This window comes from Megalobrama amblycephala, linkage group LG11 (genome assembly GCF_018812025.1).
Source record: "Megalobrama amblycephala isolate DHTTF-2021 linkage group LG11, ASM1881202v1, whole genome shotgun sequence".
Lineage (NCBI taxonomy): Eukaryota > Metazoa > Chordata > Actinopteri > Cypriniformes > Xenocyprididae > Megalobrama > Megalobrama amblycephala.
Window position 1 is genome coordinate 29,677,085 of NC_063054.1, and position 23,779 is coordinate 29,700,863.

At 36.5% G+C, this 23,779-nt stretch overlaps 1 protein-coding gene across 3 annotated transcripts in view; it reads left to right on the forward strand.

Moving 5' to 3' along the window:
• Positions 1-23,779, forward strand: part of vta1 (vesicle (multivesicular body) trafficking 1) — a 40,531-nt gene that overhangs the window by 6,083 nt on the left and 10,669 nt on the right. For all 3 annotated transcript variants that reach the window (XR_007187080.1, XM_048207334.1, XM_048207333.1), the window contains exons 2-5: positions 9,016-9,110; positions 12,334-12,461; positions 13,775-13,850; positions 15,650-15,761. Coding sequence is in view for 2 of the 3 variants with exons in the window: in XM_048207334.1 (XP_048063291.1) it covers positions 9,016-9,110; positions 12,334-12,461; positions 13,775-13,850; positions 15,650-15,761 (411 nt within the window). In the remaining variant the exon portion in view is untranslated. The remainder of the gene's footprint in view (positions 1-9,015; positions 9,111-12,333; positions 12,462-13,774; positions 13,851-15,649; positions 15,762-23,779) is intronic.

Genomic DNA, 23,779 nt, shown 5'->3' on the forward strand with positions numbered 1-23,779 from the left:
ATTATCCTAAAAGTTTAAATATTCTTGGCTTGGAAGTGAATCACAATTAGTGATTTTTTTTTTTTTTTTTTTTTCCCTGCTCTTTTTTTTTTTTTATCACACATTAAAAACTTTTTTTTTTTTCTTTTTTTTTTTAATTATAAGGATTGATGTTTTCTATGAAGACATCAAAATGTGCAACAGCCATGTGCTCGGTGCCAGATTAATGTGAGGCAGTCTTCAGTTGTGTGTGGTTTTTGAAGCAGAATGCTCTTCTGATGCGGTTCTGCTCTGGCTTCTGTCTCTTTGACAGAGCTCCAGTTCTCTGATTGGCACCATGCTGTAAACCTATGGAAAAGGCCCTCTTTGACATTGTTTTCCTTCCTTCTTGCTGGACCTTATCCAGTCTTCAGACTGAGCAGCAGCTACATAATAACATCCTTGTAGTAGGGAAAGCAGAGTGCGCGGGCTGACATTCCTGAATATACAATTCAGTTCTTACTGCAGATGTCAGTGAAATACTCGGGCATGTCCTCAACTGAAGAGTCACGCTGTCTTTCGTCTGTCAAACGTCAAGCTTGCGTTGATGCTTACTCGGCCATAATGAGCATCTGAGATATTGCGGTATGCTTTGTTGTGCAGTGCTCATTTAATGGGTGCAATCTGGTGTTTAGCACAGGCACATGCAAGTAGTCTAATCATATGACCAGTAAGAAGAAAAATTTTGTATTTCTGTATGAATTTACATTTAGGCCACTTAAAAATGTCTTCTGAATTAGGTTTAAATGACAACATCTCCAGAGCTGTTTTAAGTCACTTGATGCTTTGTGACATCTTTCAATAAAAACACTATTCTAACATTTATTCACACTCCTTATTTCACTTACTTTCATTAAAAAGTTAGTGAAATAAGGAGTGGCAAATAATAGATTGTTTTTTTTTTTATTTTCTTGTTTTACAACTGTGAATGGCCTCAGTGTTGCGCAGTATGGGCGTAATACAGTTACAAAGGAGGACTTTGTGACCGTATGCTATGATCTATTCCGATAGACATCAGATCTCTGCAAATTGGGCCTCATGGAAGAGGAAATGGACTGTTCTTAAAGAAACAAAGACAGGAAGTACTTGACAAAAATATATCAAATACTGTATGAGCTTTTTTTTCAGCTGCTATCAATCTACTGAATCCCCAGTTATTTTGTTCACTCAGGGTTATCGAACTGATAACCATTTGAACCTGTCTTCTCCCAAATCCCAAAATGGAGTGGTATTTTTGAGGACAAAGTGGAATAAAGAAGCCTTGCATAATTTTAGTGTGATTCTAAATGTCCTGTTTACAGAAACCAGACATTATTGTTGTTGGGGGTTTTTTTTGTAGATTGCAATTTAACAAAAGTTAATTTGTCAACTTAAAAGTTGTTTTCTCTTCTTTTTTTTTTTTTTTTTTTTTTTTTACAAAATCCATTCCTAAGCACACCATGTTTACTGCTGCATAATGAATGAGCAAATTCACTTTGACTTTAATCAGAGGCTCGCTCAAGCTGAAATAGCACAAATGATGAGACATGCTGTTTGTTTCTTATGAGAAATTTAGCTGAGATTATGAGAAAGTAACAAAGTTTGTTTTGTTTCTTTTGAGACCACAAAACAAGACAAAAAAACCCCTTATAATAATGTAGTTATGGCTTTCTAGCTTATAAATCAATGACTTCACCCTATATGTTTTTCTAGTTTTATTTTACTTTGTTATTTTGATGTATTTTGGTGATATGACTTATATATTTGTGTCTCCCATGGCCTTTCCATATTTATAACACAAGTCTATTGGTTTTGCTTGTATTTTCTCTTAAATGTTGCTTTCTCTCTCCATTTCTCTGTTTATTTAACCAAACTTATTCAAACTTACTATGCTTGCTAACTTAACTATACTTATTTTAACTAAGGTATCCTACATGACTCATTAGATGCTAATAGGCCTCTTGTTTGAATCTTGTTTGAAGCAGTCTAAGCCGTTTCAGTTTCAGGTATGGTATGCATAGTATTTTTCTCTCTCAAGATTTCCTTTATCACTTGAAAAAGCATACTTAAATTTGAATCTCTCGGCAGAGAGCGCAGATCTAGCCGGCAGCATACAGACACCTTTATAAGTACTAACACGTATTTGCCCTGGCTTGAGCACTCACAGCTTGGGTGTATTTGCTTTTCCTTGTTTCCTCAGGAAGTTGTAATTGCCAGTTCTCTGTGTTTTACTGGCTAATGTGTTTAAAATCGGAATTAGATGACTGATTTCAAGGTTTGCCTAGCACACAAAGTGTCATTCAAAGTCCCGTCTCGACTTGATGAATGTCACTTCAGCGAAGCATGTGGAATTGGTTATTTTGTTTGGATATTTTTGTATTGCTGAAACGCTGTAGTATAGAGAAAATGTTTCCGACCTTTTCCACAGTGTGTTTACAACAAATGCTATAAGTCTAAAGTATTTGATTCACTTCCTTAAAATATAAAAAATATCCTTTTTACACTGTAAAATTTACGGTCAGTGTTCCAGTTACAGGATACCTGTATATTTTACAATTTATATCTGCGTTTCATTAAGTTATAATGTCTAATAATATACCTTCTTTAACTACCAAAATCTGCCTTTTTACCGTAAAATGTACTGATAATAACCACCACCAACGTTCCCTCTAAGCTGCGCGCGTGCGCGGCCGCGCAGAAGAAATAATTGCCGCGCAGAGAACAGACCTATGGAACAGACATGAAAATGATTGTAGTAGTTTAAATGAGAAATAATTGCAGTTCTCTGGACAACCGTTATAGAGTTATTGTCGCTATAGAGTTAGAATCGTTGAATGCGGTTTACAGGTTTCATAGAAAGAGAACGATTGAGCGCGTGTGAGCTGGCTGGCCCTGAGCCAAATCAGTCGCGCTAAGAATACTGTAATGTTAGCGGATTAAATACGTCAATACGAGAGGCAACGCGAAACAAAAAGAAATGTGAAATAAAACGTCATGTTTTAATGAAAAGTGGCGAAAATAACGGATGATGTGCACAGAATGCTAACAAAACTCTGAGACATTTACAATTCCACACCCACCACAAGTGTAAGTTAGCTTGCAAACTCAAAATACATAAGTGATATACCTCAGTTTAAATAGATTTGTGTGTGGTGGTGGTGTGGGTTTCAGGGATGTTTAGATAACTATAAACGAGTTAACGTTCACTTTTCTTAAAAATATTTAGCTATCAGTTTAAATGCTTCAGTTTGTATATTAAAACAAATGGATACTGTATATCTACTAATAATTTAATTTAATTTACTAATAATACTGTATATCAGTTTAAATACTTAAATATTATATTATATTTTATTATATTATAATGTAAGCCTAATAAAAAAATTGATCTCACAAGGGGATTGTTTTTTTTGTTTGTTTGTTTTTTTATTGTTAGTTAGTAGGGTCAATGCACATTAATAAACTTTACAGTAAATGTGCCAGAATTAGCCCAAAGGGCTATTTTTCATCTGCAGACCCTTGACAGAATGTTAAAAAGTCACCCTAAAACAAAGATATAGCATCATTACACACATATACATCATAAAAAAATAAAATAAAATAACTATTAAATAAATAAATAAATAAAATAAAAAGGGAAGGAAGAGAAACAAAGAAGAGGGGGAGAGAGAGAGAGAGAGAGGGAGAGAGAGAAATAAAGAAAAAGAGAGAAAAAAAAAAAACTAATAAGAAAGATGGCAACAGGAGAAGGCGACATAGCCAAGAGCAATTTATACAAAAAAGTCTATTTTGTCAAAAATACAATACTAATGTTGACAATGCTGATTTGTCAGTAACCATTTTTTAAGATGAAACTGAAAAGAACCAAAAATATGTAATTTTCTAATAGTTGATGGGATGGAGTTCCATTCCCTTGCAGCTCTAACTGAAAATACAGACTGACTGAATTTGCATCGTTTGAGAGGTATAATACAGTCCCCTCTTTCCCCTCCCCTTGTCGATCGATGTGTGGTTGTTCTAATATTCACAAACTGTTTTAATGGTGAAGTCAAGCTGTGTATAGTCTTAAACGTTTAGGGCTCCTTGCCACGAAAAATCTTGAAACCTCCTGGTATATAAAATCTGGGAGATTCATAAGCAATATAAACATGTACTAATTTTGATGGTTTAACACTGTTGCTAATAATTGACTGTACAAAAACACATTATGGTTGTTCCAAACCATCATTGTAACTGCTCATATTATATTATTATAAAGAATTGAACTGTCCTGCAGGAGGACAGAAATTATTTTTTAATATAATTTCTTGGTAAAGACTGGTACAGTTAATACAGCAATGTGAAAAAAATCTCAAGTAACCTAAAATGTGCTTAATTTAGTGACTAAACTGCTTGTTTTCAAACATATTATTTAATATATCACTAAGTTACATCAAGGGTCAAATAAAATAGAAACGGCACATTAAAGTTAAATGTTACAGTTGCATGATAAAACAACTTTTTTTTGTGTGTGTGTGTTTACGTTCATTGTACAGGTCTGATATAAAGTATGTTTTTGCTCAGGTGGCCAAAATGTGCGCTCAACAGAGAAAAGTTTTGCTCAGCGAGAAAAAAAATTAGAGGGAACATTGACCACCACAATAATACAGTTGGCACAATAGAAAGCCACAAGATGAATTACAGTTCATTATAAGCAGCCTGTTCGTAAAACATGGTCAATACTCGTATATAAACGGTGCACAGGGTCATTCACACAGACAAAACACCATCAAGGTAACATACATGACACTAAAATAATGCAATAAATATTAACTAAACATAAAATGCAACACAAAACACAATAATATACATATTGAAACAAAATTATTCATAAAAAAAATGTAAGCATATGTGCTGTGTAAAGGAGGGACTTATAAGAGTCCTTTTACTATTTTTTTTAACCGTAAATATATGCTAATTCGTAGTTTTTACTAAAAAAAAAAAAAAAAAACTACAGTAAACTTTTCTCAGTAAAATTACATTGTGATGTTAAACCATTTACAGTTTTTCACTGCATATGTTAAGGACTGTAAGGTAACTTAATTAACTAATTAACATGTTTTTACTGTTGCCTTTTTTACTGTATATTTCTGTAAAAAATACAAACATTTGTGCTGTGTGTGTTTGCTGAAATTGGTACCAAAAAAACATGAAATTTTACTGGTATTAGTTAGGGCTGTCAAACGATTAATCGCGATTAATCGAAATAAAATAAAAAGTTTGAGTTTGCCTAATATATGTGAGTACTGTGTGTAATTTATTATGTATATATAAATACAAACACATTCATGTATATATTTGAGAAATATTTACAAGTATGTGTATTTATTTATATTTTTATATAATTTATATTATATATAAATAAAAAATATTTTGTACATAAATAACATTTCTCTTAAATATATGCATTAATTTGTGTGTATTTATATATACATAATACTTACACACAGTACACCCACATATATTAGGCAAACTCAAACGTTTATTTTGTATGCGATTAATCGCGATTAATCGTTTGACAGCCCTAGTATTAGTACTGACTACTGATATTTTGGTACCATGAAAACCCTAGTACTAAATGCCATGCCAATATGACATCAGATTAGGTGTTAAACATTTAAAGTAAAATGCTCTTCTCATTGTTAATGTGTTCTAGGTCAACTTTACGCCATGCAGACGGGAATGAAACTAGATGGCAATATTTAATATTTTTAATATTTATGTAAAACGTTGCCTAATATTATTCTTGTACAACATTTATTTATATGCATTTTTCTCAATTTTTATATTTCTCTTTTACCTTAGTATTTCCAATTTAAAAGTGTTTTTTTTTTTTTTATATAAATATATACCATTTTCAGGACAAATTGGAAAGTTAATTCCATTAGTTTTCTGACTAGTGACATTTAATTTTGTCACATTAAGTAAGAGGTCCACACAGATGTATCTTAATATTTAGTGCAAGAAGATTTTGGCTCATGTTTGGCCACGAGGGGATCGTTTCATCCCTCTTCATCACATAAATGCGATAGCAAGCTGCGGAATACTTTGTAAGCCCTCATCTTTTTAATTTCCTTTGGGACAGCATAGGTTCACCTAGGTGAGATTTTAAATTGGTGAAAGTGTGGGTGGGACAAGATATTATCTTCATTAGTGGAGCATATCCCTAAGGCTCTGAGCTTACTGCCTTTTTTCTAAATGTCCCTCTTAACACTCCCTTTTAACTTAATGACTTTGAACTTGTGCAATAGCAATTGATTGTTGTCTTCTTCCAGGCACCCCATAATGAATACCTTGTTTACGATCCTTCATGAATTCTAATGAATGAACTCTGCTTCCTGTTTCATTCTGCGCACCTGCTGAATAAATTGTAGATCACGTTTTCTTTTCTTCTATTAATGTCTATTGATTGATCAAGAATTGTAATCTCATTCATTAATATTACAATAGACCCTTGGGTTAATGTTCCTTATTCCTGTGTGAGATGAAGGTAATTCACTTCACTCTGCATTTAAGTGTAGCTTTTTTGCTCTTACACCAGCGACATCTGCACCTTTGGAGTTGTTTGCCTGCCAGTCGTAGCTCTGGTATTTAAAGTGTGCATCCAGAAATGACACATACAGTGTGCATCAAAGGCTCATGGGACATTTTTCACCGTTTTTCACTCAGTAGTACCATGAGCCACTATTTTATATTATACTAAAAGAGCAAGAGCCTGTAAAAATTCTGTTGTACTCATCACATATGGCCTGTAAAATACATTGAAAACTTTTGCCAGATGTGTGGGCTCAACCATTTTTTGTAACCACAACTACTGACAACTGGACTCCAGTGGTCCAAAGATACATAACAGCAAAGGATGCAGTTTACTGGCAAGAAAAGGGAATTAGAAGATAGCGGAGAAAGTGTTTAAAAAAATAAGAGTCAGAAATGTAACAAAATCCTTTACATTAAAATGCAAAGTATTTGTATTTATTTGTTTATCGTATCTGTTTTAACTTATTTTAGATATTTGCAATGCATCAGTAATATATTTTGTCCTTACAGTATAGACAAACATTGAAAACTTCTACTCATGCTTTATTTTCCCCTTTTTTCCATTTCTATTGATAACAGCTTTGCACACTCTTGGCATTCTCTCAACCAAATTCATGAGCTAGTCTGGAATGCTCTTCCAGTCTTGAACTGTCATGAAAATACTGGACACATGCTGGCTGCCTTTTTCTTCACTTTAGTCATGGTTCAACTAAAAATTATTATTATTATTTTGTAAAGAAACTCATGCAGAAGCATTCTACAAATTTTCAGTAATTTTAACATATGCTTTAAGGTCATGAGAAACACATATTCAGTTAGGTGTGTCTAGATATTTTAGACATACCTGTGTGTCAAAAAAAAAAAAAAAAAAACTTTCTGTGGAACCGATAGTACCAAGTACCAGGTATATTTGGTACCTGTCGATAGACACTGCTTTCAAGCGCTCTCATTCATGTTTGTTTGAGGGCTCTCTGAGCGTCAAAGGTTTCTACCTACATGTTTTTACAAGCGTTGAGCATTGTTGCCAATCACAATCATATCTGTTGAGCACATGAGCATAATGGCCTATCAGAGCTGGTAGCCAGTAAGTTAGTCAGAATCCGCTTAAAGGATTAGTCCACTTTTAAATACACTTTTCCTGATAAATTTACTCACCCCCATGTCATCCAAGATGTTCATGTCTTTCTTTTTGAGGAAAACATTCCAGGATTATTCTCCTTACAGTGGATTTCAATGGCTACCAACAGGTTGAAGGTCAAAATTACAGTTTCAGTGCAGCTTCAAGGGCTTTAAACGATACCAGATGAGTAATAAGGGTCTTATCTAGCGAATCGATTGGTCATTTTTCGAAAAAAATACAACAGTTTATGCTTTATAAACAAAATATCGCCTTGAACGTACTTTCCGCTTCCGCATTCTTCATAACGCTTACGCTGAATGTCCTACGCCTTCCCTATTCTACTTACGGAAAAAAACTAAACTGGAGCCGCGTTCGTTCCGTAAGTAGAATAGGGAAGGCGTAGAACATTCAGCGTAAGCGTTATGAAGAATGCGGAAGCGGAAAGTACGTTCAAGGCGATATTTTGTTTATAAAGCATAAACGGTTGTATTTTTTTCGAAAAATGACTGATCGTTTCTCTAGATAAGACCCTTATTACTCATCTGGTATCGTATAAAGCCCTTGAAGCTGCACTGAAACTGAAATTTTGACCTTCATCCTGTTGGTAGCCATTGAAATCCACTGTAAGGAGAAAAATCCTGGAATGTTTTCATCAAAAACCTTCATTTCTTTTCGACTGACGAAAGAAAGACATGAACATCTTGGATGACATGGGGTGAGTAAATTTATCAGGAAAAGTGTATTTAAAAGTGGACTAATCCTTTAACATCACTAAAAACTCAGGTTTTATTTTGTTCAAGTCCTTTCATTTTAACTAACAAAGTGTAAACACGATGTAAATTAGACATTTAATGTACAAATAAGACTGCTATTTTATTATAAAGGGAGTTTTCGCAAGAGTGCAGAATTCAGTGAGCTTGTGTGCTTTAGAGATTGACAGCATTAGTGATTATAAAGGAAGGGCTCTTCTCTTTCTGTTTATCACCCTTTCACAATCTGAATACAAGTTTTGATTTTCATGCTGCAAAGTTCTTGGATTGACAACCATATTTAAATGATACGATTGAATCTGAAACTGCAATGATTGGGTGAGACAAAATGGGACAAATTTTTAAAGTATTTAATTAAACAGTTTTTGAATTAACCATATGTACTGAAATTAGTACCGAGAACCGTGAAATTTTACTGGTATTAGTATGGACTACTGAAATTTTGGTACTGTGACAACCCTAGTACTGCATACTAAATGCCATGCCAGCATGACATCAGTTCAGGTTTTAAACATTTGAAGTAAAATGCTCTTCATTTTTAATGTGTTCTAGGTCGACTTTATGCCATGCAGACAGGAATGAAACTAGATAGCAAAACTCCAGAGTGTCGAAAGTTTCTTGTGAAACTAATGGATCAGTTGGAAATGGTAAGTCCCAAAGTTTTTTTGTTTTTTTTAAATTAACAGCTTACCTCAAACTCATCAAGCATGCTATTCAACTGATGTGATCTCAATCCTAACGTGATCTTTATTTAAAAACAAAAAACATTTGTACTGCCTTATGCATCTTGCAATATAGTGATATTGACATAACTTTGATTCTACACTCATACTTTGACTGGTTTTGTGTTTTTTTGTTTTGTTTTGTGTGGCATTAGCAAAAAGTGTTGTGTGACCTTTTGTACTAAGGCCACTGTATTCTCATCCCAGTTCAAAAGGCTGAATTTATAGGTCTCCTCAAAAGGGGAGCAGGAAGCAGAGGGAAAAAATAGCGTTGCTTTTATGCCTAGGTACTGTTATAGCCATTTCAGGAACCAATTAGACAAGCGTGGAGACCCTGCAGTCTCCAGTGCTCGCCTCAGCTCAGTTTATTAAATGTCACAGAAACAGGAAACAACAACCTGTGGAGACCCAGATCCTGGTGGGCACATCCGGTCAAAAGGTCTAAAGCATGAAGTGTACTTTATAGTGAACGCTCTTTTATCACCATACAATGAAAAGATGATGCTCTGCTCTTTAATTATGGTCAGAATCATCCATCTGTCATTTAGGGGATTATGTGCACAAAATGTACTTCATAAAAAGAGAAATCCATGTATCCATTAAACTTACAACTTTTTTTTTAATTATCTTTTTATAGATTATGTTTAAGTTGTGAGCTTAAGCAACAAATTCTTTTTGTTTGTAGAGAAAATGTTTTGCAGTGCTTTTATAAAATTATGTGTGGGAGTGGCAGGATTAAAGCCTTTCTCCCAGAACAACAGTTAACTTTCCTTCTTATACCCTGAGCAAAGCATTGTTATACATGAGTGGAATACCAACACCAAAACCAACTGACAGGAAACCAAAAGATATGGCAAATGGGTGGTGATCAAGAGGGAGAGAAGTACATTAGCATATTCTCCTCAATACATGTTTAAGCAATACTTAGATTGTACATTAGGATACTTTAATGTCTCCATTAAGTACACTACCATTCAGTTCAGTTTATAAGCTGTCAGATGAGACCAAACATGACATAGTTACATGTTAGAAAACACTAGTAGATAAATGGTATGTAGATGAAAGCATATATGTCATGTGAAGCAAATGGTACAGATGTGTCATTGAGGTGTAAATGACTCTGTCTCTCCAGACAGAACCATCCTGTGCCTGGAGTGTCCCAGCAGTCCTCAATCAGCATATTGATGAATCCCTCGCACTAGATAGGCATTAGCGTACTGTGGTGATGACGAAGGCCATTGTGCCACGTTTAATTCACATGTATACCTTTTTAAAGGGATTTCTGAATTACTAGAGCAGTAAAAAGTTCTACCCATATTTGCTCAGCCCTACAGGTTCACAGGTCTATTCTGAAAAACAAAACAAAACAAAAAAACAATGCTAAATATATAATTGTTCATGGTTGAATAGCAAGATAAGTAGGCTTGTATAATGTTAAATCTCATATTTTGTTTATGAAACATCTAGTCAAACTCAAGGTCAAATTCATCTGTCAGCTAGTAGAAGCTACCTCTAGACAAATTTGGTAAATGATAAAATGGACAGGTTGTAATGCCCTCATCCTTGAAAAACGATTAACAAAACTACGCAAGGTAAAAGAAAACATGACCCAGACTACAGTAAATATGGGTGCACTTGTGACAGAGGTAAACATGATCTGTGCTGACCGATGTGTTTTGTACGGTCAATTATGGGCTGCCTAAACTGGAAATTGTTCTGAACCACTTATTTAAATTACTCGTATGTCAGCAATTTTTTTTTTTTTTTTTTTTTTTAGTGTGTGAAGTAGGATCTATAGCTTTTCGCAGCTTGCTTTTTGTCTCATAGACTTATACAGAGAAGCGTGATAAGGTTCACTTCACCTATATCTTGCTCTCGTTCTAAATATCAGCAAGTCTCTTGGCCAAAAAACACATAGAACCTTCTAGGTTTTTCTTAACAGAACAAGCTTTCTTTTAGTAACTGTTAAAATGACTCCAGTGTTCTTTTTTTTTTTTTTCCAAGGGGATTTTGAGTGAACCCCACGGAATCGGTGTGCAGAGACAAGATCTAGTTTCAAGGCTTTGATTTAGTGTGCAAAACAGCATCCAATCTCGCTTTCTCTCTCTGCACTGTTTTTGCATGCTTCCTTCCGGCTTATGTTTTTATATTCTTCTGTGATACAGTACAAGTGATGTACTGTGCTTTCACGGTGCTTTTTCACGGAATAGGTAAAAATGTCATTAAAATGTGAACAGTGTATCCATTCAGGCACCCAGGTTCCACCTGTTGAAATGTAACCAGTCGTATTTGCTTTACTGATTTTTACAAGGAAACCTGACGCTCTCTAGCAGACTGTAACATCACAGAGAGGAAGGCAGAGCCTGACTGGCTGAAACTTAGAGGTTTAGAATGGCTAGCACCCAAACGCCAAAGTAAAAGACCAGGTCACCGGCGTCTATGTACTACATGGTTTGCCTAGATCAGGATTAAGGCTAAAAAAAATGTGCTGAATCCTGCAATTCCATTTGATGTTGCAATTTTTGAGGACCACCTTTAGAACAGTCTTTATGTAATCGCAGTATAAAATTTATTTTAAATGAAGCTACAGCACATTTATTGTCAATGTACCAACATGGAGAAGGATGAAGCCCATGAAGACAAGTCTTGTTGAAAACAAATGGATATTTTTGGATTTGGTTACTGAGGACAGCATGAGCCAACATTAGTCCACGCAATATCATTGTCTGTTACATTTTTACAGTTTTCTGTGAATTGTGCGGCTACAAATTCATTAGCCTGGTTTCGCTGAAAGGATCATAATAATAATAATAATAATAGCTGGGTGAATGAGTCCACTAATTGCGCGTGGGCAGCTCTCCAGGGGGACCTTCTTTTGCAACAAAATATTAATTACACTAGCCTTCTGGAGTGGAATCAAAGTGGCTGATGCGCCTCAGGAATTAACAAGTCATGCTATGGAAACCAGAGCTATAGAGAGTAATCATCTAAAGTCTGTCAGAAATGGTGCCGTAAACACTCTTTACAGTATTGCTCATGCTAAAACATGCTAATATGACCACATTTGCATAGCACTTTAGATTGTATTACCATTAGCATCAGTGCTGCCCATGGAAAACTAACTTTTGAGTGGTTCTTTGTGTTTCAGATGAAGAAGGAGCTCAGCGACAATGAATCCATCTCACAGGAAATAGTTGGCAATGCCCATGTTGAGAATTACGCTATAAAAATGTTCCTCTATGCAGATAATGAAGATCGATCAGGACGTTTCCACAAGTAAGTCAAGGTGCAGGTTGGATTAGTTGGCCTTTCCGTCCCCAGAATGTTTAGACATAGGATTTTAAATGGGCATACCTTAATTGCAGTTTCCTTTCACCGAACCATTACACAAAATAATTCCACTGTCACAAATGGACATATAGCGAATGAGTAGAAGGCTAAAATTAGCAACAAAGCTGGCTCTGTACAGGGTGGTTGCCTGGGAGTGAGACGGCATGGATTAGCCAGGTGTTGCGTTACAGGTCACAGCAGTATAATGAAGCTGTTGTGGACAGTGACGTCATAGGCAGTGCAATGCTGGTAAAGGGTCCAGGAGCTGAATACCTGGCAGTGACTCAGGCCTCAGGTCATACCGACTGGCACTACCCAAGGTATTTAAAGTGATTGTTAGTTTTGTTGTAGGTAGATAAACCTGAGTGCACTTCTGTAAAATGTTCACCTGGAAGAAAAAAATATATAAACTTCAGGATGTTGACGTAGACGTAGGAACAGTCGTGCAGGAAATACCTCTATGTAGATTGCAAACAAAGTCTTATGCTGATACAACATTCCCTCTAAGGTCTCAAAATACCTTCTGAAATGGATCAACTTTGGCATTTCGTGCCACATTTGCCCTTATGCTCTTTGTCCTCTTCCTGCTGATGAGGTTTCGAATGAAGATCAGTCTTACCGTAGGAAGCTGTCAGACTTGCATACACTCCCTGTCCAGAGGCCACTTTTCAGGATGTATTCATACTCGGGGTTTGTTCAAACAGTGCAAAAGGTGAATCATTGTGTACTTTATGGTTTTACTTATAAAAGGGACTGTAGTTCACGACATTTGTTCTCATTCTGGAAAAACAATGCCGGTATTGTCAGCTAATTCCTTTAAGTTTTCTTGAACATGAATGTATAATCCTAACCCTAAAAGTTTTATTCTAAAGAGGGAATGAGATTTTTCTCACAGTGACCAGAGCGGTATGCCTTGTTACATAACTTACGAAATAAAGTTTCTCACCTTTTTATGCAATCGTACTGTGATCATAATGCGTACTCTTCAATTGCACTCGAAAAATGCGGTGGAGTACGCTGTATATTTATTATAAACAAAGCGCAAAATAAATTACAAGCATGCGACGTCGTAGTTATGTTGTCAGTAAGTCAAGAAATTACCAAAAAGTACTAATAAATTACTGGTACTCACCATGGTAACTGTTGTTTCATAACCCCAAAATGCCACTTTATTTTCACTTTGTGTTACTTTGTATATTTTTAAATGACCGCATGACTGCATTGCTGTGTTAACGGTTTAATTTGTGTTTTGATCACAGGAATATGATCAAGTCCTTCTACACCTCAAGTCTTCTGTTTGATGTGTTGACTGTCTTTGGCGAGTTATCAGAAGAGGTTAGTCACTTTTTGTCCACTACGTTGTCAGCCGAGTAGGTCTACATTTTGACACCGAGGCTAGTATGACAAAGTTTTGTGTTGAAGGGACATAAATATGGGCCTGAGATGTGTTTCTTGACACAGTCCCCCTGTTTCTGATGGCACGGACACAAGCTCGCCTAATTTAGTGGAACGTGAAAACGTCTAATGGAATCGAATACGTCATTAGAGCCGTGTTCTCGTGTTCAAATCTGAAAACTGCAACAAAAACATGAAAATGTGGAAATTAATGGGAAACTATAAAAGTGAGCCCAAGGACTGACAACGCCTCACCAGTCTCAATGTACACAGAGGTTTTGAGAGGCCAATTCTTGGCAAAATTGGGCCTGGAAAGTGTTGCTAATCCACCAGTTGAATCTGTGTATTTCCAGTGTGCCTATTAGACCATCCCTACTGGTCGCCATGGCCGCAGATGTCTCTTTTATACAGAGGGGAAGTGACCTGTGTCCGAAGATGGACAATGTTTCATTGAGTGTTCTTTGCTCCCTAAGGGCCAGACATTTTCCTTACTGTAGAGTGCTCATTGGACTGACTGTTTCAACAATGAGCTCTCAGAATCACCCTCCATTACTGTGCTGTTTCTGTCTGACAATGCCACAAGGAGTTGTGCCATATTAAATTACATGAGGAAAGGGAACTGTTATAGTGCTAGACTTAAGAGGACCCAGTACTGATGTATGTAAAAGTAGAAGTTGAGATGTGAAAGTGCTTCAAGAGTCTGTAAAACCCTTTTAATGGATGTGAATTGGTGGTGTAATTACATGTTTGAGCACACTTCAGAGCATTGAAAATAAAGCTCTGAAGTCATTCTTTAAAAAAAAAAAAAAAAAAAAAAAACATTTTACTGTACACATTTAATAATTACAGTTCTTATATGAATAATATGCTGAATGCATTGCATTAGTTTGTCACATTGCAATAGAATGGTCCTTATGTATAGTTAAAAAATAGCTGTTATTAGGGCTAGGTAAAAATATGGATTTCTATCGATTTTAATTGACACTCATTTTTATGAATCAATATCGATTCTTAAATCCTGAGAAACAATCTTGCTGTTTACAGCTGCTGATGATGAATGAACAGAACATTGTAGAGCACATCCCATCCAAAAAATCTAAAAAGTCTCAGATTTAAAATTCTGTCCATTTTATTATGAAATTCAAACAATAAATACCGTTTTGATACCACTCTTTAATGTGGTGTGACAGATACATTAATATTGATAATAATAATCAAAAATGTTCCTCGAACACCAAATCAGCATATTCAAAGGATCATGTGACACTGAAGACTGGAGTTATGATGCTGAAAATTCAGCTTTGTCACCACAGGAATAAATTACATTTTTAAATTTATTAAAATAGAAAACAGTTTACTTATAATTCAGTAATATTATTGATTTGACTGCACTGACACTATTGGATGAGAACAGAACTCTGTTTATAGCTGATTTGACTTTTTTTTTTTTTTTTCATAATTTGTTTTGAACTTGAGCTTCTCGTGTCCTATTGCTTTATTTGACAACAGTGCAGAACATATCAGTAAATAAACTCACATTCATAAGTGAATGTACCGTAAACATAGTCATGAGTGAATCATTCATCACTCAAGTGTTATCCGTGTCACATCCAGCCAAAATCCTAACAAATCAGATCTGCTCCTTTATCACCTATTGTTTTGCTGAGAAAGTTCATTAGTTGAACATTTCTTATCTTAATGATTCACTCTTTCACTTTCCCCTTTTCTCTACTTTCCAGAACATCCAACACAGGAAGTATGCTAAGTGGAAGGCAGCCTACATCCACAACTGCCTGAAGAATGGTGAGACTCCGCAGCCCGGTCCTATTGGAATGGAGGGGGAAGCATATGGTAAGTGCTGATACTATATCTGCTCCCCTAGAATGATCCTGTGACTCCCCTTAACAAAATACACACCAGCTGGGGGGCTTTCCTTCAGGATTACTGAGTGGCTTTCTCCATGCGAGTCTGTTGTTTCGGAGTCAGTAAATGTTAGCGCATTGTGTGCCTTATCAAAGTTATGAAGAACACAGGAGATGACCAACACGCCCAGTGACCCTCCCCCTGCGAGTCAGCACAGGCTGCTATTTATGTAGTCATTATTTTAACAATCACAGAGTGGATCAGGGTTGCCGCCCCTTTTAATAGTGTGAAAATTATTCACTGTTGAGTAGCCTAACTATTTTACAGTCAAGATAGTCATTAGGAAGGAAAGGGCTAAAGCATAATGTCAAGTTAGGGTTACACAGAGTCAGAATTGAAATGTGTCTTTAAAAATGTAATATAGTACCTTGTAAACAAAACGTTGTTTCTAGACAAATTTATATTAAAAAGATTGGCAATGCCAGTCAAACAGACTACAGCTTCCCAGATAAAGTAGTTTGATGTCAAAAGTACCTAAATGGGTTTATAGGAGGACCAAGAAAAGAATGTCAAACCGTAATAGGAAGTTGCATTGTGGTGGCAGCAATTAATTTCTCAATACATTTGTGTATAAGACTTCTAAATATATTTTTTTCTCTTTTTCTGACCTATTGTGCATCTCTTCATTGTGTATGACCTGTAGCCAGTGTTTAGGACATTACATTCAACCAAAAAAAGGAAAAAGGATGTTAGAGTAATTTAATCAATTCACAGAACACAAATAGATTGCTTATTGTTTATTATGTTCCACTATAAAAAAAAAAACAATTGGAATGGTTGATTCATTCATTTTGTATTGAGTTACATAAGCCAAAGGTTTGGATTTGGACATTTGGAAAGGAAAGGTCATTCCATCCTCTTAAAGAAAGTGTTTACACAATAGCAATACCAAACCCATTTCCTCTTGAAACTTTATTTAAATAAATGATCACCAGACGTAGAACACCACGGCCGTGCCAATAGCATATAGCAAGGCTATTCAACTTCATCAAGAAGTGGGCCAAATGAAACAATCATCGGGGCAAGCCCGAGCTAGAATATTTTGTGAATGAAATCAGCAGAACAGTTATGTTTATAAAAATAAAGCATTTTATCGCTTTCTTAGTTTCTTTTATAACATTTTGTATTATTCATGAGAAAGAATCCCACCTAGGAGGAAATTCAGAAAAAAAATACATTAAACTGGTTTTCAAAATTTGTCCATAATGGAGAGAATAAATCAGATGGATACAAGTTCTCTGTGTCTATTTAATAGTGCCTCTTCACATTGTGCTCTTTCTGTTTTGCTACAGTTTCATTGCATAATAAATGCACAGGTTGAGAGCTAATTGCATTCTTTAGTGTGAACAAGTCATTTTCATTCTACTTGGAACTGGTGGTTTTTGTCTCTTTTTTTCAGTTTGAATGATTCCAGGAGACTTTAAAAACTGCTTCACTGGTTTTAGAACTGAATGATTGACAGTTGACACACGTTCTCCACAGTGTTCATGCAATGGCACATTTTCACAGCAAGGAAAGAAGTTTTGGAGAAGTGTAGTGAAACAAAAAAAACAGTCTCAAGTAACTTTTGTTTTTTAAGCAGGTTGAATTCAAGTTACATAGGCCTGGGATATAGCGCATTTATAAACTAGAATATGCAAATTGAAATATTATGAATCCAGACATTTGTGAACACCTTTTTTAGTTAAGTCAACTAAATTTTGAACCTAGTTTGAACCATGCCCAGTGGCATGTAGGGCAGCAACATAGGTTTGCCACTCCTGTCTGTTTTGGGCCAGCTTCTGAATGATATCCCTGGTGTAGTTCAGTGCCTTCAGTCCTGCTTCCACTGTTCAATGAGTCTTCCCATTAAACTTCCCAGAGGGAACTTGGGTCTTCCTCTCTTTCGTTTACCCTCTGGTGTCCAGAAGATGGTGATCCGGGTGATGGTATCTTGTTCCCTCTGGATGACGTGTCTGATGGATCCATCGCCTTCTCATGATGATGGTGTCCATACTTTCTTGCTTGCACTGGGCAGGTAGTGGTTGGTTAGAGATGGTTTTGGGCCAGAAGATTTGCAGAATTCTCCGGAGGTTCTTCGTGTGGAGGGTTGACAGTTTGGTAAGGTCGTTCTCTGTCATTCTCCAACATTCAGAGCCATAAAGTAGGGTGGAAAGGACGCAGCTCTGGTACAGTCTCAGTTTAGTGTGGGTTGTATATTGTGAGTACCTCCACACATTGTTCAACATTACTAAAGGTGTTTTCTGGCTTTGCTGAGACAGTTCTTGATGTCACTGCCTGCTCCTCCGTTGTGTCCAACGATGCTGCCCAGGTAAATAAACTCCTCAGTTGTGGGTAGACCTGTTCCTTCTACTTGGACTGGTGAGGGGTTGGGGGTTGTTCTGTGCCATCACCTCTGTTTTCTTCAAGCCTATGCCGTGTGTAGGTTCTAAGACGAGATGTTTTCTCCTGCATCTGCTGGTGAGTATGTGAAAGCAGCCCCAGGTTGTCAGCAAAATCAAGATCTTCCTGTGTTGAGAAGAGAGTCCATCTGATGCCTCTTGGTTGGCCTTTGGTTGTCTCTTAGTTTAAACCGGTGTAAAATTATCACCAACTATATGGTTGCGGTATCATGGTAAAATCGCATCTTGTTTAGAGATGATGTGAAAGATGTGAATGTTTGACTGCAAGATAATGCATTTAAAGTCCCGTTTTTCGTGTTTTTTTTTTAAGCTTTGATTGTGTTTATAGTGTGCAATATAACGTGTTCATGTTTCGCGTGTAAAAAAACACAGTATTTTTCACATAATTTACTTATCTGTATACCGCTGTTTCCACTGTCATAAAAACGGGCTGATGACTTCCTTGTTCTATGAAGTCCCTCCTTCAGAAATACGTAACGAGTTCTGATTGTGCCAGCGGTTCCTGTGTTGTGATTCGACAGCAGCTTAGCGCTCCTTGCCCGGAAAGGTCACGCCTCTTACCATAATGTGGAGATGCACGCGCTCAGTGTTATTGTAAACATGTCTTTAATTTTACCCTATCAATTTGAGCCGGAATCAGACCCGGTGATTGGACTGCGGGATGAAAATAACAGCGTTTCGATGACATGGCGACAAACACACTCTACAAACTCTTGTGTATTCCTGTGGGCGGAGGTTAGTCAAAAAACTGTTTTAGTGACGTCATTAAAGAAGGAAGTAGAGGGATGTAGTCCAAACTGGCCGTTCGATGTAGGCGACTTCTGTTAAATAAAATATCTCGCTTGGCATTGAACTTTGAGCTTTAAAATTTTACAGATTTTATTTATACTCTAACAACAACATTACACACTAACTAAAGTTTGAAACATGGGATCACGAAGAACGGGACCTTTAAGATGGTTGTTTGAAAAGATTTTTTCTCCTTCATGTGCAGGTCAAAGTAGTACTTGGCAGTGGGGTTTAGTTAGATCACTTTTCTCTCCACATCTGCTGGGCGTGCTGCTTTTGACCTGACCTGCTCATGTCAGAGATGAAGTCGTCTGTACACTGAGCCGTTGGGACATACACATGCATGCACAGTATGCTTCTGTAGCATGTGAAATAGTCTTATAATGTCTGTATCAGCACTGGTTTTTATTCTGCGATGTTTATAACTGTTGTTAAAGCTCATGTAACAAGTGTTTTCTTCATGTTATAATGGTATTTAAATTTTATTTCTTCAGCTTTACATCTAGCAGCTGGGCCCCTTTTGTTAAGTAGTGACCTCATGCTTGGTTATTCCCACTTATGTGCTGCATTGCCAAAAAGAAAATGATAGCATGCTTTTTGCCTTGCAGAGTTTAAGCACCTTATCACAGTATCTGTCTCGTTCCATATGTCCGTCAAATTGCCTTTTCCAAGGAGGTCCCCTAGAAAATCTATTATAACAATATGCCAAGATGTTTATGTTCTGTATAACAAACACCAGACCTTGTTTGAGGTCAGACCTGCATTGGGTCAGCTGGTTAACTGTTCATTTTCTTTTGTCCTCAGCAGTTAATCAAGTTCTTCTTGTGCATGTGGGATCCCAGTATGACAACTAGCACGTTCAGGGCATGTGATCCACCTTATTGCAAAGCAGAACTGAACTGTTTTCTGTGAATGTGCAAGAATTCCAATAGGTAAATAACTAGAAGAATAGTGAAGTGCAGTAAGCGGTAAAAGTATTTGTGCTACAAATGTGTTTATGATTATGATGCTAACACTTTACAACAAGGTCTCATTTGTTAACATTAGTTATTGTAGTAACTAACATTAACAATGAGCAGTACATTTGTTACAGTATTTATTAATCTTTCTTAACGTTAGTTAATAAAAATACAACTATTCATTGTTAGTTCACAGTAACTAATGTTAACAAATACAACTTTTGATTTAATAATGTAACTAAATATTGAAATTAACATGAACTAAGAAGATTAATAAATGCTGTAGAAGTATTGTTCATTTTTAGTCCATGTTAACTAATGTAGTTAATTGTGGATTACAATTAAGTTGTTTTTAATTTTTTATATTAACATTTAATTTGTTCAGTTTTGCTGTTCACTGTGATATTTTGGGTTCAAAACAAAATTTGGTAACACTTAAAGCCTTTATGTATAAAGCATTATAAAGGTATACATATTGTACGTTATAATGCATTATAAAACGGTTAGTTCCTGTCCTTGATTCTGATTCAATAGCTGTGTTTTATTCACGTTCACCCAATGGTTCTGTATCACTACACAACACCCTTAGCAACCACCCTTAGCAACGTAAACTATGTTCTCAATTGATATTGTTTATTGAAGCTTCCTGTATTATGTTGAAAAGTATTTTGAGAAAAAGATAGAGTGAGCGAGTTTATTACCTGCATTCAGTTTTAGCATTTTCCTTCAGGTCAGTCCTATGTTCATAATAAAAAAATCTGTTTAAATATCCGATGTATTATCTTGTCCTTTTAACAGTTTTCCCGTGACTGACAGCGCTAGTCAAAGCATTTGTTAACTAATGAAACCTTATTGTAATGTGTTACCAACACGACAAACCACCAATTTGCAAAATTTGAAATTATTTATGAGAAGATATACAAGTAAGCAATAAGGTAATAAGGACGCTTCACGCCTTGCCTAACAATACCCGTCAGCCGTGACTTATTCACGATACAGCACAGCCTCTCGTACCTTACTTGCTTATGCTTTTATATATATATATATATATATATATATCAGTGATGCGCGGGTTGATCCAAAATGAGCGGGTGCCTGCGGTCATCCGCGGTCATCCGCGGTCACCCGCGGTTACGAGTCATCCAAAAATATTTTTAATGATATTCGGGTCGCGGTCGGTCGGGTCGTTTGAAATAAAGATGCCAATTAAACCTTTGTAATTTTCAGTTTTACTTGGGTTTCAGTTTTACTTTCATGGGTAGCCTATTTGTGAATATTTATTTATTGATATTGTAGCCTCAGTCTTTGGCTTAGCCTACCTGTTTTTGTTTGTCTAAAATGCGTTAATAAATACTTTATTGACATATTCTATCACTGCATTTTGTGCTTGTGAGAGCTTCAATTGGGCATTCACGTGGCGAAATAGCCTAAGCCTACTAATACAAGTGAGAAATCCTTATTTAGGCTACCTTTTGAATGTTGAGCGTTATTAACTTTTGAATAAATGCTGACGCGGGACAAAATGCCCGATTTCCCAACACGTTGAACTGAGCAATGCCATTGTACCATTTTAATAGTATTTTCTGAGAGGGGGCGGGATTTTTGTTGGGAAAGTCGGGGGAGAGACGCACACTTCGATTAGACTGGATAAACACATGCAGCATCTTAATTGTTAAGAAAATGAAACGAAATAAATGAATAAATCAAGCCTTTTTTACATAACACTAGGCTATATCATACAACATTCAGAAAAAGAACAGTTTGCGCTCCTAAGGGCTGTCACACTTTTCCAAAAGTGGGCCTTCTCTCAGTTGACCTGCTGATGAATTCTTCAAGCAGGGTCGAAACATAAACATCGCATTCATCAATAATATGCATCTAGACAGCTGAAATGGAAAATGATGGGCCGCCTCAAGAACTGCCTGCTAGCTGCACCTCTGAGGGCACCACGTCAGGTCCTGAAACATTTCTCTCCTCCACAGGCTGGATTAATGGATATTATTGGCCAGGGAGGCTGATGGGGGGCGTATGGGAGGCGTATGGGAGGGGGGCGGCCACACCCCCCGCACCCCTAGTTCTTACGTCTATGGCCCAATGACGCTACAATGAGCATTTACTACTTTTAAAAAAATGCGGGTCAGGAAGCGGGTCGGGTACAATATTTTCCCTTTTTTTTTTTGCGGTCCGAGTTGCGGGCGGGTTAGTTGAAAACGTCGGTCGGGTGCGGGTTGTTTATACATTGACCCGCGCATCACTGATATATATATATATATATATATAATATTATATTATAATAAATATTAGTTAATTAATGATATACAAACCCGATTCCAAAAAAGTTGGGACACTGTACAAATTGTGAATAAAAACAGAATGCAATGATGTGGAAGTTTCAAATTTCAATATTTTATTCAGAATACAACATAGATGACATACCAAATGTTTAAACTGAGAAAATGTATCATTTTAAGGGAAAAATAAGATGATTTTAAATTTCATGGCATCAACACATCTCAAAAAAGTTGGGACAAGGCCATGTTTACCACTGTGTGGCATCCCCTCTTCTTTTTATAACAGTCTGCAAACATCTGGGGACTGAGGAGACAAGTTGCTCAAGTTTAGGAATAGGAATGTTGTTCCATTCTTGTCTAATACAGGCTTCTAGTTGCTCAACTGTCTTAGGTCTTCTTTGTCGCATCTTCCTCTTTATGATGCACCAAATGTTTTCTATGGGTGAAAGATCTGGACTGCAGGCTGGCCATTTTAGTACCCGTATCCTCCTTCTAAGCAGCCATGATGTTGTAATTGATGCAGTATGTGGTCTGGCATTGTCATGTTGGAAAATGCAAGGTCTTCCCTGAAAGAGACGACGTCTGGATGGGAGCATATGTTGTTTTAGAACTTGGATATACCTTTCAGCATTGATGGTGCCTTTCCAGATGTGTAAGCTGCCCATGCCACACGCACTCATGCAACCCCATACCATCAGAGATGCAGGCTTCTAAACTGAACGCTGATAACAACTTGGGTTGTCCTTGTCCTTGTCCTCTTTAGTCCAGATGACATGGCATCCCAGTTTTCCAAAAAGAACTTCAAATTTTGATTCGTCTGACCACAGAACAGTTTTCCACTTTTCCACAGTCCGTTTTAAATGAGCCTTGGCCCAGAGAAAATGCCTGCGCTTCTGGATCATGTTTAGATATGGCTTCTTTTTTGACCTATAGAGTTTTAGCCGGCAACGGCGAATGGCACAGTGTGTTCACCGACAATGTTTTCTGGAAGTATTCCTGAGCCCATGTTGTGATTTCCATTACAGTAGCATTCCTGTATGTGATGCAGTGCCGTCTAAGGGCCCGAAGATCACAGGCTTCCAGTATGGTTTTCCGGCCTTGACCCTTACGCACAGAGATTGTTCCAGATTCTCTGAATCTTTGGATGATATTATGCACTGTAGATGATGATAACTTTAAACTCTTTGCAATTTTTCTCTGAGAGACTCCTTTCTGATATTGCTCCACTATTTTTTGCTGCAGCATTGGGGAAATTGGTGATCCTTTGCCCATCTTGACTTCTGAGAGACACTGCCACTCTGAGGGGCTCTTTTTATACCCAATCATGTTGCCAATTGACCTAATAAGTTGCAAATTGGTCACAATTTGTACAGTGTCCCACCTTTTTGGAATCGGGGATATAATATAATATAATATAATATAATATAATATAATATAATATAATATAATATAATATAATAAATAGTTAACATTATGATGTTATGATTATTCATGAGAGTTAAAAT